Genomic DNA, 19,329 nt, shown 5'->3' on the forward strand with positions numbered 1-19,329 from the left:
CATGTCCATGGGTAGAGACTGATTTCCCTCTATTCCTCCAGACTCTAGAAGAGTCATAATAAAGGCTCATACTGTAACGTATTATGGAAGCTGGGACACCACATGGCCAGATGGAGGCCATGTGAGCTCCATTGCTAGCTAGTGAGCTGTCTTAGGTAAGTTACTTAAAATTTTGTAAGCTTCAGTTTACTTATCTATAAAATGGGTGTGATGCCTCGTAGAAGGTTGGTGATGTGAGTACTGGAAATAATACATACGCAGTGTGCAGGAAATGCTCCATAAATGGTAACTGCAATGTCTGGCTTTTGGCCATGAACACTTAGCGATCAGCACTCATTGACCCAGAGTGGTGCCAGCATCTGTACACGTCTGTCTTCAAGGAATCACCACTTACATTAAAGGCTGGATGTCTTTAGCGCCCCCTGGTCATCTGTCTTCATGGATTTAGACTCAGTGCAGAAGCCACCTGCATTTGCATTTAGATTAGCCTCTGTAGTATCTGAGTGGTGGAGGTCGGGAGTTGGAGGTCTAAGTCAGCTGTATTTTAGATTTCTCTCCCCCTCCACTGCTCCCAGCTCAGGGTCCATGGGGCCCTTCTATGTCCAGCTTAGCTTCCTCTAATGAGACCCTGTTCTTCAGTCACAGACATCCTGAAACTGAGCGGGATGCTCCTCTTCTCACTGAAGGAATCCCAAAAGGCTGACTTCAGGGTGTTCAAGGGGACCTTTCCTTCCTGGAGAAAATTCCTCTTTTCTCAGCCTGGGAGTCTTCAAGATGCCTTTTGTCTTGACCCCTAGAAGAGACAGGAGCTGACTAGTAAGTGCTCAGAATAAAAATTACAAAACACAGTTAAGTGTTCAATAATGTCAGCCCAGCTGCTGCTGCTGGCGCTGGCGGTGGTGGTGGTGGGAGGTGAGGGCTTGAGCTCATTTATAGTGCATCTTCCTTTCCACCATCCTTTCAGAATGATTAGTAGCGTGAATACTCTGGTTAGACTCAGTCCAGTGCTTTCTATTCATATAAATATGCAAGTCATGTTTACAGCTAAGCCCAGGGTGTTGAGATTGCATTTGCTTTTTCAAACACAGTTTGATTTTCCCTTGAGTTAGTAAATGCTTTACCTTTCCCTTTGCTGGCTTTTCTTTAATCATCTAAGTCTTCCCACACACCTCCAGTGGCTTTGTGAAACTCCTCCTATACAACATTCCACATGATCCAGTTTTGTAGGATAATTTCACACCCCTCTCCCTTCCCTCTTCCCTCCTGGAGACATCTCTTTTGGAGCCCTCTGACTTCCTGTTCCATCTGGACTGGGAGGAGTAACACTTCCTTGTGAAGACACTCAAACAGTTCCCCTACTTTCAAATCTTCTCTCCTCACAACCTACACGCTCACAAAGCAAAACAAAGCAACCTACCCACCCCAGCAAACAAAATGAACACCTGCTGTGTTGTGCCTCTCAAAGGTAGGCTGGCAGGGACAATTTAACCTGCTCTCCCAGGTTTTTCCAGTCTGGATTTGCTTTTATTTTTGCTGGGGGTTTCTGAAATCCCCTCCTTTCATCAAGTTGGAGCTTTTAGCATTTGTGTCTTGTTCCTCTCCTCAGCTTGAAGTGATCTTTCAGTTGGGAGAAGAGCATAAACATCTTTATTTTGTCAATTAAACTCATCAGTCTCCTAGCTTCTGGCTCCATATTTGTCGTTACTGATTGGATTCAAGCAACTAGATGGAGCAAGGGATTAAACCTACATATTCCAGACTGATTTTATACGTTCTTTTTCCTTTGCCCGGTTCTTTTTCTTCATCTGGTACAAATGAAAACAGAACTAGGTTGGTTTGTTTGGTGTTTTTTGGTGTCTTCTTCTAGTGAGAGATCTTTCCCTTCAAGTAAAGATATGGGATGAGATGGTTGGATGGCTTCACCGACTTGATGGACGTGAGTTTGAGCAAGCTCTGGGACTTAGTGATGGACAGGGCAGCCTGGCGGGCTGCAGTCCATGGGGTCGCAAAGAGTCGGACACTGAGGGACTGAACTGAACTGAAAGATGTGGGAAAACTCTGCTTCTGTGTGCTGCGTTTTCTGTTGAATCATGAGCTCATCTCAATGAGATAAGCTGTAAAGATAGCTTGTCTCATTTCACTTCTGCAACTAGAAGAAGAGAAGGGGAGTTTAGAGTTAATAGGGAACCACAGAGGTAATTAAAGGGCAGTAAGCTAGTACCTAAAAAGAGAAGGTAAGAAAGAAAAGATTAAGTTGGAATCTGAGGTAGTGCATGTCATAATAAGTGTTAAATATTTAAAGATGTGATGTAGAGATGATGGCTCACAGTTTCCCTCTTCAAGATGAAAGACTGTAAGAGGAAATGGATAAAATAAGTAGAGATTTAAGGATATTTTACAAAGAAGAAATTTCAACACAGTGCAGATTGTTGTTGGAATGAGATACTGAAATATGGTCACCCTGGGTAAGTTTTCCTTGTTGTGTTTAACCATCATCTAAAAGTTCTAACCTTGTGACTAAGTGCCATTACATTTTTTCCGAATCAGTTCACTCTCCCTTGAGAATGTCCAGGAGCAGGTAGCAGAATGGAATCTTCATTCTTCACTACTTGCCTATTTGAGCTGCTGTATTAGAATACTCATTTACCATCTTGACCTCACTGCTCTTGAGAACTAGTGATTATGACAGTGTTTGAGTAAATGAGACAGTTTCAAAATACCATATGTGATAGTAAGAGCAATAGTGTTTTAATTTTTATTCTTGTGCTGTATGTTTGGACCTTCCTTTGCTTCTGTCTCAAATCTTGTGTTTATGTGAAATAAAATGAGCTTGAACATCACCTTCCACCTTCAAGGACCTCTCTATCCTTGAAGCTCTTCTTGAGCCACCAACCTTTGTCATTTTCCTTTCTATCTTTTGTAGGTTATCCTAAAGCCTAAAACAGTCTCCAGGTCGCTGGTGTGCGTTTTCATCTACTCCTTTCCTTCTTGCCCTTGCTGTCTGGGCTGATCTCTTTACAGCGGCTCCGAGCATCGGCTGCTCTTGGTTTTTATCCTTACCTAGCATTTCCTACCACTCGGTAGGCAGAGAGGGTGTCTTTACTTGTTGTTTGGGATTTCCCACAATCAGTAGTCTGTGCTGAGTGAATAATAGTTTTTGAGGAAATGATATATAAATATAAGGAAGTACAGTCATTTGATGTTCAGGCCAAGTAATTTCCATGGTTACCTCTTGATGGAGGGCAACGTATTCCGTTTCTCAAAAGCTATCCTTAGAACTGCTGCTCTGTTACAGCACTGTAGCTCTGGAGAGAGGGGATCCCATTTATCACAGGCTGGATATTGGGAGGCGTTCTGTTGCCCAGACCTCTTGTCACATGGCGCTTTGCGGCTTTGATGTCTCCCTTTTGGGTTGAAATGTTCATTTTCTGAGGTTTTTCAGATTTGGGGGGAGTTGTGCTGATGGTAACTCCGTAGGGGAAGGAAGCTTTAACCTAATCTTTATGCTTTTGACTCCCAAGTTTAATTTCTTTCTGTTTTATTATATAGCTTTTTATTACAGTATTTAAGAAAACAAAGGTATTTCAGTCATTGTACAGGTGAAGAATTGGAAGTCTTAGCAGTTTGTCATGGTTTCTGCATTTTATAGTCATTTGGGAATCGATTTAGAATTATACAATGAGACTTTTAAAAACGTATAGCTTTTGACTTGATAACACTCCCTCTTATCTACTGTAAAAAAATGATCAGAGGTTTAGGCAAATCTTCTTTACCAATGGCAAAAAGTCAGAACCAAGCTAACATTTCAGCAATGGAGAAATGTTGATCTTTCCCATAGAATATGATGTAACAGTTTAAACTTGCTTTTGAAAATTTTTCAGTAATATGGGAAGATAAAAAGTAGGAGTGAGAAAGAAAGAAACAGCTCAATGTTGTACAATCCCAACTATGTAAACAAATTTATACTTAATTAAAAGAATGGGATAAAATGGGCAAAAGTTTTATGTTGATCTGAGTCATGACATTATGAGTGACTTTTATTTTTTCCTTTTAATTTTCTATAATTTCCAATTTTCTTTTAATTTATAAACACAAAGTGTTAAAGATTATTAAAAGTTTTAAAGGGAGAAAAAGAATGACATTTCTAACTCTAATAATTCAAAAGAATGAAAATTCATGCACGTTCCACAATTTACATGGCTTTGAAAGTCGCTCAGGCATGTCCGACTCTTTGTGACCCCATGGACTATATATAGTCCATGAAATTCTCCAGGCCAGAATACTGGAGTGGGGAGCCTTTCCCTTCTCCAGGGGATCTTCCTAACCCAGGGACCGAACCCAGGTCTCCTGCATTGCAGGTGGATTCTTTACCAGCTGAGCCACAAGGGAAGCCTTGTGATTAAGTGGCTTTAATTAGTTCTGATTTTGAAAAGGAATGCTTGACCCCAAGTGACTTTTTTCCTTTTGCTTTTACTCAAGGGATGATTATATATGATGCTGAAAGCCATATGGTTAGTGAGACAGTGTTCTAAATATTGATATTTATCAAGAGGGCATATATGGCAAATGTGCGTCTTGCCATGTAGTCTAATGGTGAAAGACTGGACTTTGGAGGGAGCCTCTGGCACCTGCTTGCTTTGGGACTGGCCAGGTTGTATAGTCTGTTGTCTTACCTATAGATTGGGATTGTGATGATTAATTGATATGATGCATGAAAAGTCTTTAGCTCAGTTTTGGCACATAGTAACTAATCACTCACATGATGCCATGACTGAAGTGATAAATGATAGCTGATGTAAGACTACTCCTGAAGGAAGACTGCTTCCAAATTTCCTTCATATGGTATTTAGGAGAGGCAGAGACTAAGTGGTTTAAAGTAAATTTTTTTGGGGGGTCTAATACAGTATTAATACTCCAAAAGCTATAAAGACAAAGTAGATGTTCTGTTTGCCCTTCATCTCTCTGAAGATGGATGGAAATGTTCTTCACCTTTCTCCAGGCTTGTATAAGCAGAAACGTTCAAGATGACTGGCTGTGGTCTGTTTTCCCCTTTTTTTCAACTTTTCCAGGAAGCCAATAGTTATAGAATTTTTAATGGGTGTTGCTCTGAGTTCATAGGTTCAGATATTCCTAATTTATTAATAACTGCATGATACCAAAAATAATGTGACAATTACAGAATTTATTTGGTCATAACTCTACTAGGGGTTGTTCTTAGTTCCCACTCTCTGCTATAGATGATGTTTACTGCAGCATCCTTGCTTGTAACCTTAAGATCCATTGCTTTTACTTCCAGTTAGTTTCCCCAAAGTGGCATTGCTGAGTCAGAATATGACTCCTTAACATTTTAAAATATAAATCAGAGCAAAAGGGGGCCTCTTGAATGAGATTTACTCTGTAGAGTCTTTGCTATATTTGTTAGATATGAATTGTTAGAATTGTACATGTGTAAGTTTTTCAGTTTATAAGAGCTAAAAGTCCCACTTGTGAACTGAAGCACTTGACATTTGCCCTCCTGGTCCTAATGGGGCTCACCCCCTACGGGGCACAGACATCCCCTGTGCAGTCGAAGGGTCAGCCCATGTGCAGTATCTCCTTTCCCAAGGTCCAGACTTGCTTTGCGAGATGCAGGCAGCTGAGCAGATCTTCAGGTTTGAGGTCACTGATCCTAACACGAAGAAAATGTTTTTACAACAGTGAAGTTACTATGCTATGCTAGAGGTAGACAGATCTTTGTCACTCAGAACTACTTAGTACAACATAAGTTTTACCAAGTACCCACTGTGTGTGTGTCTGCCTACCAGGTAAGGGACAAAGAGAAGAAAGGACAGTTAGGGTGAGTTGGCCATGCATTGGTGCATATATGTACATGGTCTTCCTACATGAAGGGACATACTTGTCGCATGACCATCTGTCAATATGTAGAAGCTTTGTTTTCTCCCATTAGTAATTAACATTTGATTGCATCAGTTGGGATTATGCAACTCTCTGACAGCTGACACTAGTTCATACCTGTTTTCATTCTTTCTCCCCCTTGATTCAGCATCTTGGCTCGCGAGAGGTGATTGTATTATAATATTTTAGAACCCACTTGGCTTCCTGACTCACTGGGGTGGTCACATAGCTGAAACTCACTGGGCGCCCTGTCATGGTTCTCCATCAGCGGGATCGGTAATTGCTTGTTTTTCATTCATGTTTTGCCTCCTTATGATGAATAGTCTTGACTTTAAACATTCTAAAACCATTGATTTGTTGGAAAACAGGTTTTGTTTGTTTTAACTCTTTGGGGACTTAGCAATAGTCTGGGTTTTCTTGGGCCTCCTGCAATATTCAGTGAAATAACAGTAACAAGGGCAGTGAGAGCAGACAGACGCACTGCGAACCACATGCCAGGCTCTGGGCCAGCCCCCTAAATGTTGCTTAACTCCTGTCATTCCTCCAACAGCTCTGTGAGGGGTGGGACTCTTATCAACACCATGTTACAAATGCAGAAAGTGAGGCGGCTTTTAAGTGGCTTGTGCATGGAAATGACTCCATATCGGGCCGAGGCTCACTGATGGGGCTGGAGAGACTCAGGAACAAGGCGATGCACCCAGGGAAGCCAGCGCTGGGTGCACAGACCCGGGGGGTAGAGAATGGGCAGAGATGCCTGGCCGCCGCCTCTGCAGAGGAAGTGACACAGATGAGTCCTCCCATCCGAAAGCCCTGGACTTGCGAGGGAAGTCCAGGGAACTCAGGGCAGGAAGGAAGCAGAGGAAAGGGAGGTGTGGAAACTGGGCTGAGGGGGTTCGCTTGCTGCAGTCTCTCATGAAGAGCCCCTACTCTTCATCAGCTTCATCAGCCCCTTCAGGGTGTTCATCCTAAGGGCAGGGGGGTGAAGCAAGTGAAAGGTGTGTTTACCTTCAGCCGTTTTTTTTTTAAATTTTCACAAGTGAGTCACATAACCAGGCTGGAAAACCTCGGTGGCGGCTCTTGCGATTGTTTCTGAAATTGGTTTTTGAAGAGGTTGTGTGTGACCTGCTAGGATCACCCCACTGGGTGGCATAGACCACAGACCAGGAGTGTGGGAAGAAAGCCATTTAGGTAAGAGGCCTCAGGGGTAGGGGGGTGTGCTGTGGGCCAAACAGGACCTTGATCCTGCTGCCGTGGCCTCTGGATAGAACATGCTAGGGCTGAAAATGGCTCGCCCGCCTCAGGGTCTGTCTCCGCCATGTCTGAGTCATGGATCTGTGGGGGAGCAGCGTCAGACTGCAGAGGGCATGTCGCAGTTCTCCTGTAGAATGTGGTGGCTTGCTTCTGTCATTGTCATTTTTCTATCACCAAGTCATGGTTTCCAGCCTGCTTCCTGGATTTTATTAGAATGGTTCCTTGAGTAAGAACGTGGCGGGTCCGATAGCGTCATTAGGAACTGGCGAGATCTTGAGCTGTCCAACCTGGATGCCCTATCCTGTGAAATGGGGTGTTAGGAGGCGCCATCTCCTAGGGCCTTTGGAGTTAAAGCTCAGTGGGGCACCCCTGGCCTTGAATCTCCTTTAAACATGGAGGTGCCCATCCTTGCCTTCTTCATGTTCTGACACTTGCAGGAATCGCCCAGTCTGGTCACTGGCTGTGATTGGCGTGAACATTCCAGGACACACATCACCATGCTGTGGGTGTAGACACTGACAGAAGAAAGAGCTGGAATTGAGAGCTGCAGATTCTACGGTCTCTCAAAGAAGGGTGGAGTCTTTAGGACAAAGCATTCCTGGCATGAATAGACAGAGAGAACTCCTTTAAGGAGTGAACCCGAGTCAGGTATTTTGATACAGGTGATTATGCAAGTTGGACGGAGAAGAATCCCTTATCTTATGCCTGATTGATTGTTCTCTGTATTTTATCCAACTTGTCATTTTACCTACCAAAAGAGCTATTCCTGTCATCCTTTAAAAATGAAAAACTCCGCTATCAATTTGATCTACTTAGATGCAAGGTTTACTTTGGAAGGGCAAGAGGGGTTGGGTTGGAGGGAAAATATTGACCCTATTTTTCTGTAAAACACCTCTTGCAAAGTAGGCACTGTTATCTGTTATACCAGGTTACTTTCAAAGTACCATTTAAGAAATACTTCTTTATTAAAAAAAAAAAAAAAAAAGCTTTTTAATATGGAAAAGATGGGAAGCACAAAGCTGTAGAGAGTGGTCTGGGCCCTGACATGCTTGGCTCCAACCCTTAAGACCTGTCTCCTCGTGGCCAGGAGGCCAGTATTGCTTCACCTGTACCCGCCCCCCCCCCCGCCCCCCCCGCCCCCCCCGCCACCGAGTTCCCCCACCCCATTCCTTTTAAGCAAATTCCAAACACCGCATCATTTCATTTGTAAATATTCAGGAGGTACTTTGAATGCCTTTAAAGTTTAGCTAAATAAAAAATGGAAACTGCTTGTTTTCCCAGAGTTGCCTTTTGAAGGTCTCCTCCTCTTTCTCCACATCTCCCTGTCCTCCTCTCTCCTTCTCCTTTCCTCAGTTAAAAATGGCAGCATCTGACTTCTTGGAACTGGTTTGCTTCTGAGTGTAAGAGCAGAAATAAAAGGGAACCACTTGCTTAAGGCAAAAAAAAAAAAAAAAAAAAATGATTTCAAGTAACAGAAGCTTTACCTTCTCAAGAACCTTTTTTTTTTCTTGTTATTTTTAACCACCATGAATGGGACTGTTTATATATATATTCATTTTCTGCCTTCTTAACCAGAGTCCACTGGATGTTATTTAATCATTCCCTTTTACTGCAGAGTGTTTTTGATACAGCTGTTGTGCGCATGCTCAGTCGTGTCTGACTCTTTGTGACCCCCTGGACTGGAGCCCGCCAGGCTGTTCTGTCCACGGGATTCTCCAGGCAAGAATCCTGGAGTGGGCTTCCATTTCCTACTCTAGGGGGATCTTCCCAACCCAGGGATCGAACTTACGCTTCCTGCATCTCTTGCATTGGTAGGCAGTTTCTTTACCACTAGTGTCTTTTTACAGTTTATCTGTCACCTCCCTCGTTGCTGATTTTATGCCCTGTCAAGGTGCTTTTCCTTATCCCTTTTGAATCTAAGGGCGGATTTAGCTGTATAAAGATATGTAAAGTTAGAACGAATGAACTGTGAGAGTGCTGTTTCCCGAAGCAAAAGTGTATGATGTTGGACTTAAGGGCCTTGTGATATTTGAATGCTCAAAGGCTGTTTTGGCTCTGTTTCCTGATTTTCAGCCACATTCTGCATAGATGTGACTGTGTAGCTACCTTTCCTGTGGGTGAGGTACCCCTGTCATGGGGCCTTATAATAGGAACCTTTCTTCTCACTTTAAATACAGCTTAAAAAAGACTTGAAAGGCCAACTACATAGTTAGTGCATGGGAATGTTGGAAAATGTGTTTTTGGACACATTTCTTGCATCTCACCGCTGGATGTTTGAAATCCATCCAGTGGGAAGAGAAATAAAGGGATTTTAAAAGATGGCCATTCTGTTTTTGTTGTTGTAGTTGTTTAGCAACTGAAAGGTAGAGATTTGTGTTTCAGACCTTGCACAAAAATTGTATTTGGCTAAAAAGAATTTGACATACGGGTATATGTCAAATTTATAGTAGAAACTAATAGTCTGATTTTTTACTAAACAAAGTGAGCTTCCTCTCTGCTATTCTTTCTAATTCCTTTACAGTGCTGTGTTAGTTCCTGCTGTACCATGAAGTGAATCAGCTGCAAGTACACATGTATCCCCTCCCTCCCGAACCCCCCTCCCGCCCCAGCCCCCGCCACCCCGCCCCGCTGGTCATCACAGAGCGCCGGGCTGAGCTCCCCGTGTGATGCAGCAGCTTCCCACCAGCTCTCTATTTTGCACATGGTAGTGTTCATGTGTCAAACCCAGTCTCCTGTTTCACCCCACCCTCCCTCCTTTCTGCTGTCCTTCAAATAGGGAGTCAGAGAAGACATTTTCATCCCCTCTCACCCCATGCTTTTTTAAAACTCCCCTTAGGAAAATGACATCGTATTTTTCAAAACCAAGCTGTGCCTTATGCAGGTTTATACACAGGATATGTGAGTTACATCAGTTTTTCCCTTCGCACACCCAGACCAGGGTTACATAGTTCTGTGAGGTGTGCTTGGGAGTTATAATAATATGGAATGCTGGAAAGATTCCAGAAGCTGTTGGTAAATAAAGAATGCAGCTGAACAACAGTTAGCTTCTGCTAGTGATTCAGAACTTACATCTGGGGGTGGGGGGGTGGGGAAAGAAGGCTAGTATATGTAATATAGCATGAGGATGCAAGAGAAAGTGTGATGACCGTCTTGAAGATTTGGGTTTTAATTTCTGTCTTTCATTTTTCTAAACGCCATACAGGTAATTTAATAAAGAAGATTAAGCTGCATTTGGTTGACATTATGAAAGATCTCTCTACTTTTAGCCCATCATATTTAAAGATTTATTAGATCAGCCAAATAATTTTTTCTGTACGATGATGAAGCTTTGTGTTTTTAACTGGCAGGATTTTCACTGATATGTTCAGATAAAAGGAGTATAAAGTACAAGATATTCACAGCTGATAGTTAAAGATGGATATGTACATGTTAGAGGTTTGGGAAATCTGATGGAATAGTCAGGAGTGGGTTTTAGAAGTGACTTTAAAGCTTTCTGTACGTTCTCTCTTACTGTTGCCTATTACATGAAAGGAGTGGGGTGTTTACAGAGCAAATATCCCAACAAATTGCTTTCAGCAGTCACGGGCGCACTGAAACACTGACCCATCAGTAGTTCCAGCGTAGTTTTTGCAGAGAGCTTCCGGGCATATGGCATCCTTCTTGTCTTCAAGACCACCCCTGGAATATGGCACATCAAAGGCTGGAAAAGCAGAACTTTTAGAAATCTGGGTAAAACTTTTCCCCCAAGAAGCACCAGGGAGGTAAATAATGTCTCATGCCATTTTTCCCACGGTTTAAGCCTCTCTGAAGCTTCCTCAAGTCCATCCTCTCTGAGGCTCCAGATTCCTCCAGTCTCACTGAGGGCATCTGGAGATGCCTGTCCTACCTTGGTTTCAAAAATCTCAACTGTTTTCAGGATTCATTCTTCCTGCCATGGCCAGAGCTCCATTTCTGGATCACAGGGGACCACAGAGCTGAATGCGACACAGATCTTTCCTTTCAGGATGTTACTTGGGAGCCCAGAGGCCTATGGGAGATTCTTCAGTGTGAGAGAGACTGGGATGTGCCTGCAGCTTTAGAGACACAGCCAAATGGGTTATAAAACCAAAGACAGTTTAGAATCAACGTTCTACCAAAAAACAAGCAAAAGAAACCAAACCCCAAACCAGTCGCTGACACCACACACTCTATACACGTTATCGCCTGAGATGCCAGTCTTCTGACCCTGACCCACTGAGGATGGGCTGGTAATGGGACATTTCTCCTAAATGGTTCATTTCTGCTCCAGATGTCAGAGTCAGGGGGCTGGCAAGGGTGCAGTGCTGGGAGAGATCATGATTTTGTTTTGCACTTGGTCAGGTTTCACCACGGAATTGTCATTGCTTCATGCTAAACTTTATATTCTTTGTTTTGCCTTTTTCTTTTTAAATTTTTTTGGGGGGCGGGGGAGGGATGTGGGCCATTTTAAAAGTCTTTGTTGACTTTGTTACAGTACTGTTTCTTTTTTATGTTTTTTTTTTTTTTTTTTTTTGCCATAAGGCATATGGGATCTCAGTTTCCTGACCAGGGATCTAACCCACACTGCCTGCATTTGAAGGCGATGTCTTCACCACTGGACCACCAGGGAAGTCCCTGCCTGTTTTCCCTTTTAAAAGACTTTGTCCACAGTAGGTGCCAAGATCCTCAAGTCCTTTCGAAACATACCTGCTCTGCTATCCTTCAGCAAAGCCAGCTCACGGCTAGGGGCATAGGAGGGGAAAATGCCCACACTTACTGAGCACACCCAGGAAACGTTTTCTCACTGGCACCTCACAAACACCTGGGGAAGAGATTATCTTCACAGGTGAGTAAACCCACTCCAGCACTTGTGCCTGGAGAATCCCATGGACAGAGGAGCCTGTGGGCTACAGTCCATGGGATCACAGAGTGTCGGACATGACTGAGCGACTGAGCACAATCTGAGGTTGAGTTTATCTTTGTGGATGAGTAACCTGAGGATAAATAATTGACACTCTCTCTAGGCCTCTCTGGATGAATCCAGTTCTCCCAGCAAGGTTTGAGTGTGTCCTGTTCCCTGAAATTAAACTTTGAATCTTAGAAATGCTCAGCTCATTTGGAATTCCCTCTCTTTCTGTTAAGTGAGTGACTTTTTACACCTAAATGTATAATGTTGCTGTTGTTTAGCCACTAAGTTGTGTCCGACTCTTTGCGACCCCACAGACCCCGCCAGGCTCCTCTGCCCGTGAGATTTCCCAGGCAGGAATACTGGAGTGGGTTGCCGTTTCCTTCTCCAGGGGATCTTCCTGACCCAGGAATCGAACCCGTGTCTCCTGCATTGCAGGCAGGTTTTTTTACCACTGAGCAATCTGGGATGAACATAACCACAATTCCACTATTGAAAAAGAAGAAAACCATAAAACATTCGTATCATCTCATTTCTACTCCCTATTTCAGATTTCCCTAATGTCTTGTGTGTTTTATAACTATTTTATTTCCCAAGCTCGGTTTTATGAAGGTCACACATTGCATTTTGTTTTAAGAACTCCAGAATTTCTCTTACTCTGGAGCAGTCTGTCTCCAATCCTTCCTGTTCAATTTTTTTTTTTTTTCATGACATTGACTTTCAGAGGAACCATACCAGTTTTCTTTTAAGCTTTTTTGTTGACAGTTTACCTGGCAAGTGTCTGGAAAACTGAAGATTTCAAAAGTTCTTTAAAACTTAAAATAGGTATTTTCTAGGAGCTGTATTGTCAGATGTTGCACCTGATGTATCATCTTCTGTAGCGTATTAAAAAAAAAAAATCTTTAGTTACAAAAATAAGCCAGTTGTAAAATGTTAAAACAATTGAGAAATGCTGTTGGCCCTTTGTAGCCACAGGAGCCACATATGTGGGTTCAGCCAACTTCAGATCAGAAATATTTTTGAAAAGGGAAGTTCCAGAAAGTTCCAAAAAACGAAACTTGAGTTTGCCAGGCTGGCCAGCTGTTTCCATAGCATTTATATTGTATTAGGTATTGTAAGTAATCTAGAGATGAATTAAAGTGTAAGATAGGTTCTTTGTAAACATTGTGCTATTTTATTTTACATAAGGACTTGAGCATCCTTGAAATTTGGTCTCTGTTGAGGTCCTAGAACCAATTTCCTGCAGAAACTGATGGACGATTGTACAATATATGAAGTATAAAATGAGACTTATGCTTGATACCATCACCATGGGGCCCTGAGATAACAGTCATTTTGGTGAACTTACTTTTTTTCCTGTTTATTTGTGTGTTTTTGTTCATTATAAAAGCAGTGTTTGTCTGTGTACTTTGTTGTATGGTGTACTTTTTATCTTGTTGTATTATGGATTGTGTCCTGTCAAATATATATTTAAAAGCAGGGACTGTGTTTAGCAGTGGCTGGGATAAATGTGCACCAAGCCAGCCGCATTCCTTCCTAGGTGTTCAAAGTGCCCCACCCAAAGGTAAAGTGCCCGGCCCAGGATGAGAAATGTGACTTGTGCCCACAGAGCAAATATTTTTCTCTCTCTGAGGCTCTCTAGTTTTTCAATATAGGAATTGAATCTTGATGTCCTCTGCCCTGTGTTTTAGCAAGTTCATGGAAATGTGAGAGGAGTAAACTCTTTGAGGACTCCATAGTTGAATTCTGATACTCTTTTTTTTTTTTCCTTTTTTGGGTGGGTCCCTCCGTGTTTTTTTCTGCCGATATCAGGAGATCATCAGGTTGGCCTACCTTGGAGGTAAACACGACACTCTGCCAACATAAAGTGCTTTAGAAACATTCATCTATTTTACCAAGCCCAAGTCGCTCGCATATGTATTTTAAGCCTTCATAAAACATGTACCTGTCACGCTAAGGAATGTGCCGAGGGCAGACATCAGAGGCTGGCCCAGGGAGGCTCGGGAGTGTGTTTGGCTGTGTTGTAGGGTTGTGTCCTGACAACCTCCTGGCTTGAGGCCTGGGGTGATTTCTGACAAGGAGTGATTTCTAAATATTGAAGCCATTAGAATTATTAATTCAAGAATTCCTGCAAGTAGCTATTCCTGTTTGTCTATCCAAGTGTTAGGGGGCTCAGAGGTGATTCTGTGTGGAACGGGCCGAAAGGCTGCCTGACTTAGGGAATCAAATTAACAGAACGATCATATGAACAGGAGATGGTTCTGTGCTTCACGGGAAACAGAAAGTTGCACAGAGAGGCCATGTGGACATGTCTGGCTTCTTTGGAAGATGAGAGCATTGGAAACCTTCCAGTGAGAGCGTTGCTGGCACAGGGCGGGTGGTAAAGCTGCCTTTGTTGTTGTTATTTCATTCTCGTGTTGTCCATGGCAATACTGATATCACTGGCATTCATAGGACATCTGGGGGTCAGTAAATCTTGTTATTAGTGAGTTAAATTTGGTGTAGTTTGGTGATGGGCTTTTGCATCAAGCATTTTGTAAAGGACCAAAATGAGAATAGGGTGGTTCCCCACATCTGTCTAAATATTTGGTGAGAAAAGGATACAGCTGTGATTTTAAGTACATTAAAGAATTCATGAATTCACTTTTTCTTAAAAAAAAAGTTGCAGGCTAACTCACCATTAATTACTAATTTATAATTAATAATTGAATGCATATTCATTTCATTTTCTATCATCCAATAATAAATAAGAAAATAGAGTAAATAAGAAAATAAGTATAAGTCTTAAAAAAAAAGACAATGTTAAAAGAGGAACAAGATTAGATTTTAAGTTCAGGGTCAGTGAATTGCCTAAATTATTGAACTTTTTCCATCTGTAAAATAGAGATTATAAGTCAACACCAGAGAGCTGGTAATGGGGTTAAAATGAGACAATATATTTCGAAGTTAAAAAAAAAAGTTCAGATTTCACTCCTCCTTTCTTGAGCGGACAGGCTGTATTATGTAACAACCTCAATAGGAAAAGAATTTGAGAAAGGATACACGTATATGTTTAATTGAATCACTTTGTTGTACACCAGAAACTAACAGAACATTGTTAATCATCTATACTCCAATATAAGATAAAAAGTTTATCTAAAAAAGAATAGAGATGAAACTTAAGAAATTTGAAGTTAATGATACTTGAAGCAAACTTTCTGATAGCTGGGTAAAGAGGGGCAATGAGATATAAATATCTTATTGAACTCCAAGTATTGCTGCTCATCTGAGACTTCTCGAACCTTATGGTTACACTGACTTCAATACAAGCTGTTGGGTGGTTTTTATAGAAGGTTGGTTCTTAAGTAAACATATTTTATTCACTATGTTTTTCCCGATCATTAAATCCGTGTTCACGACAATTAAAACAGAAAATCAAGAGTAGTCCAAGGAACATTTAAACCACAAAGTCTCTCATAATTCTATTTACCTGAAACAATCATCATTTAAAATATCATGTGTGCACTGAAGGAGCTTCCCAGTGGCTCAGAGGGTAAAGAATCCACCTGCTGGCAGGAGACCTGAATTCAGTTCCTGCATCGGGAAGATCCCCTGGAGGAGGGCATGGCCACCCACTCCAGTATTCTTGCCTGGAGAATTCCATGGACAGAGGAGCCTGGCGGGCTGCAGTCCATGGGGTCACGGAGAGTGGGACACAACTTTCATACATTGAAAGAGATTTTCTTTACCTGCGCTGTCATAAATATTCTGTTTTTAACTCAAGCAGAGTTAATACAGTAACTTTTCCTTCTGTCATCAGTGATCTAGCAGCATATGTTTTGGTTACCTATTTTTCCAATTATAAAAGTGATACTCTGTAAGTAGATTAAGAATAAATCCTTATTAGAACACACAGAAAAGTCAAAGGTTTCTCTCCCAAGAAGCAGCCACCCAACAGCTTTCTGGGCATCCTTTCAGAAATATTTAATGTATACACAAGAATATGTCTTTCTCTACATATTTTTAATTTTATGCAACTGGAATCTATGCATACAGTAAGCATCTTGCTTTTTTTTATTCCATTTAATTCCATGTCCTAGATTGCCACACTAAATACACTAGCTACCTAGCCTAATTCAAACAACTTTGCAAATGATATATTTATCTCAGTTTTCAGTGGTAACACATTTTTACACTCTGTGGGTATAGGACTACTTATGTAACCAATCCTCTGTTGATAGAGAAAATGTTTCAGTTTTATGCTACCTGTACATGCTAAGTTGCATTAGTCATGTCCAACTCTTTGCAGCCCTTTAGACTCTAGCCCACCAGGCTTCTCTGTCCATGATTCTCCAGGCAGAATACTGGAGTGTTACATATAAACAATTTTTCAGTGGATATCCTTTCCAAACTTGGACAAATGTATCTCTAGAAAATATTTCTTCAAGTAGAAGTTCAGAGAGTAAAAGGATATATACATTTAAAGTTTTATATATTACTAGTAACCACGCTGGATGGCATCACCGACTCGATGGGCATGAGTTTGAGTGAACTCCGGGAGTTGGTGATGGACAGGGAGGCCTGGCGTGCTGTGATTCATGGGGTTGCAAAGAATTGGACACAACTGAGTGGCTGAACTGAACTGAACCGAACCATGCTTTGTTTGTTTTTTAGCATTTCATCAGTTTACACTCTCACCAAAAAATATTACCCAGCGTTTTCCTCAGTGATGGGTATTACTATTTTTTTTTTTTTTTTGGTCTGTGCCTGTCTAATAAATGAAATATGATCTCTTAAAAAAGTGTGAATTGAAGTTGCATAGACATTGGTTTGAATATGGCTTTGCCACCTGGGTTTTTGGATGAGTCCTTTTAATCCTCTGAACATCTGTGTCTCTAGCCATGAAGTGGATCTTGTCATATCACCCTTGTAAGATGAGGTCAAGTGCGTGGGTTCCACCAAGGCGCTTGGGAGCATGAGAGTTTGCAGGCTCTTGAATCTGTGCCTCAGGGGGATGTGCTCTTGTGGGAGGAATGTGTGCCGCCCGGAGCTTTCCTTCCAGCCCTAACCTTGCTGCCACATTTGTGTTTGCAGTGACCCTCCGGAGCGCCACGCCGGGCATGGACGCCTTTTCCCGCACCTGGAGGAGCACGGCTGGTAGTGCCCCGTCACGAAGCTGCTAAGGCCTTCTCAGGGGCGTGGGCGCCAGGGCACGAGGGCGGCATCCCGGGCCTGCGGAGCCATGCCTTTCGGCCTGAAGCTGCGCCGGACGCGGCGCTACAACGTCCTGAGCAAGAACTGCTTTGTCACGCGCATTCGCCTGCTGGACAGCAGCGTCATCGAGTGCACGCTGTCTGTGGAGAGCACCGGGCAGGAGTGCCTGGAGGCTGTGGCCCAGAGGCTGGAGCTGCGGGAGGTAAGGGCGCGTGTGTGAGTAGTGGAGAGGCCACAGCGCACCCCGGGGACCGGCTTGTCGGCCTCAGCCTGCTTTCCAAGCATCCTGTAATCCCCAGCGTGGCCTCCATCCTAACACCTCTGGTGGATGCGGGGGCCTGCTCTGATGCTGCGAGGAGCAAGGATACCTCCTAGAGCTTGCACGGGACTGGGGGCGGTGGGGGGCAGGAAATAGGGGTGAGTGTATGGCAGCTCCCCTTTGTTTTCAGCCCATGAGAAGGCTGTAAGGAGATTCTCCTCTCCAATCAAGTGGGGTAGCTGGGGTTTTGATGTTCCAGCTACATATCAAGGAGAAAACTCCCACATACAGGGTGGATGTAGCTGCTTTTATTTTTTGTTTGTTTCTATACTCCCCTCTTCAAAGAGGGTAAAAGAAAAAAAGAAAGAAAAAAGCATTTATAGTGAGCATGACCATTGAAGCTTTTTTTGTGGGAGCTTGTAAAATGGAAGTTTTGTTCCTCTTAAGATTCCTCATGACCCATGTTTTCTTTGGGCTTTAAGCAAACCCAGGATTCACCATTCAGACAGTCACGTTACCTCTCTTTATAAGAGACTCTTAGAGCAATATGCCCTTTGGTAATAAGCAAGCCCTGCTGTTTTGCAGTCTTATAGACATTCAGGAGAAGAGACTTTTGAGAGAGACCCACTCAAGCATTTGTTTCTTGAGAGCTTTGTAGGCTGGTAGGTAAGGGACCGCGGTTGAACGGTTGCCAGTGTTGAAATGACGGCAGACCCCTGAGAGTCAAGCCCTCCTTAGGGTAAGGAAGAGCCCGTGATTGTCCTGGGCCCTGGGATATCGTTGCCCAGTTCTCAGGGTGGTCCCTCTGGAAAATGATCACATTTGATCTCTTTCCTCATCTCTCAGGATCCACACCCTCTTTCCATTTGCACAGGAGTTGGGGTCAGGGAAGGTCTTCCTGTCCCCTTGGCACCTACTGCAGGCTGCCTCTTGTCCTCTGGAGGATGCTTCAGCTGAGCACTTGCTTCCCGACCAGTCCTCATGTTTATACTTTGGTTTTGGTGTTCAGGTCTTCCTTTGACTTTTCTTTTCCTGTGGGGGAGACTGTCCCGCCCAAAGCATACATGTAACTTGGTAACTGACACAACTGGATAAGCATATGAAAGGTTCTGACCTTGGTGGTTGATAGTTGGCTCTTTTTTCCTTATTAGTAGCACATTAGGGTGTACGCATTTAAGCATATGTGTGTATATCGGCATAAAGCACGCATGTTTTATAGTTTAGGTGTATCCTAAACTTGATAGTAGCTTTGTATTAGGAAAATAAAATAAATTTTGATTTAAATTTTGATCTACATTAATTACAATTGGTGTTGTATTAGATAACTTAAAAATAGACTAGGGGGGGGAGGTCCCTGGTGGTTCATTGGTTGAGACTCTGCACCCCCAATGCAGGGGGCCCAGGTTTGATCCCTGGGCCGGGACCAAGATCTCACATGTGACAACTAACAGTTTGTATGCCACAGCTAAGACCCAATGCACCCCAAAAATAAAAACAAAAAGCCCAAAACATTGTAGGGAATTTCCTGGCAGTCCAGTGGTTAGGACCCCATGCTTCCATTGCAGAGGACACGGGTTCAGTCCCTGGTTGGAGAACTGAGATCCTGCAAGCTACATGCTGTGGTCAAAAAAAAAAAAAACCCCAAAACAGGTTGTATTTTTTAAGGCAGTTTTAGGTTTATAGCAAATTTGAGTGGAAAGCACAGAGTTCCATATACCTCCTGTCCCACCCGCACTGCTTCCCCCACTGTCAACAACCCACGCCAGGGTGGTCCCCTTGTTAGAGTCAGTGAACCCACATTAACACATCATATCACTGAAAGCCCATA

At 42.8% G+C, this 19,329-nt stretch overlaps 1 protein-coding gene across 2 annotated transcripts in view; it reads left to right on the forward strand.

Moving 5' to 3' along the window:
• The window catches only part of PTPN14 (protein tyrosine phosphatase non-receptor type 14), a 183,451-nt gene that overhangs the window by 53,758 nt on the left and 110,364 nt on the right, over positions 1-19,329 (forward strand). Inside the window, exons 1-2 of one of the 2 annotated variants that reach the window (XM_043923279.1) lie at positions 6,837-7,083; positions 17,123-17,444. In XM_043923279.1, coding sequence (XP_043779214.1) covers positions 17,271-17,444 — 174 coding nt within the window. In that variant the 5' untranslated portion in view covers positions 6,837-7,083; positions 17,123-17,270. Of the gene's footprint in view, positions 1-6,836; positions 7,084-17,122; positions 17,445-19,329 lie in introns of those variants that run through there. The other variant, XM_043923278.1, reaches the window with a different exon arrangement.

Source organism: Cervus elaphus, chromosome 14 (genome assembly GCF_910594005.1).
Source record: "Cervus elaphus chromosome 14, mCerEla1.1, whole genome shotgun sequence".
Lineage (NCBI taxonomy): Eukaryota > Metazoa > Chordata > Mammalia > Artiodactyla > Cervidae > Cervus > Cervus elaphus.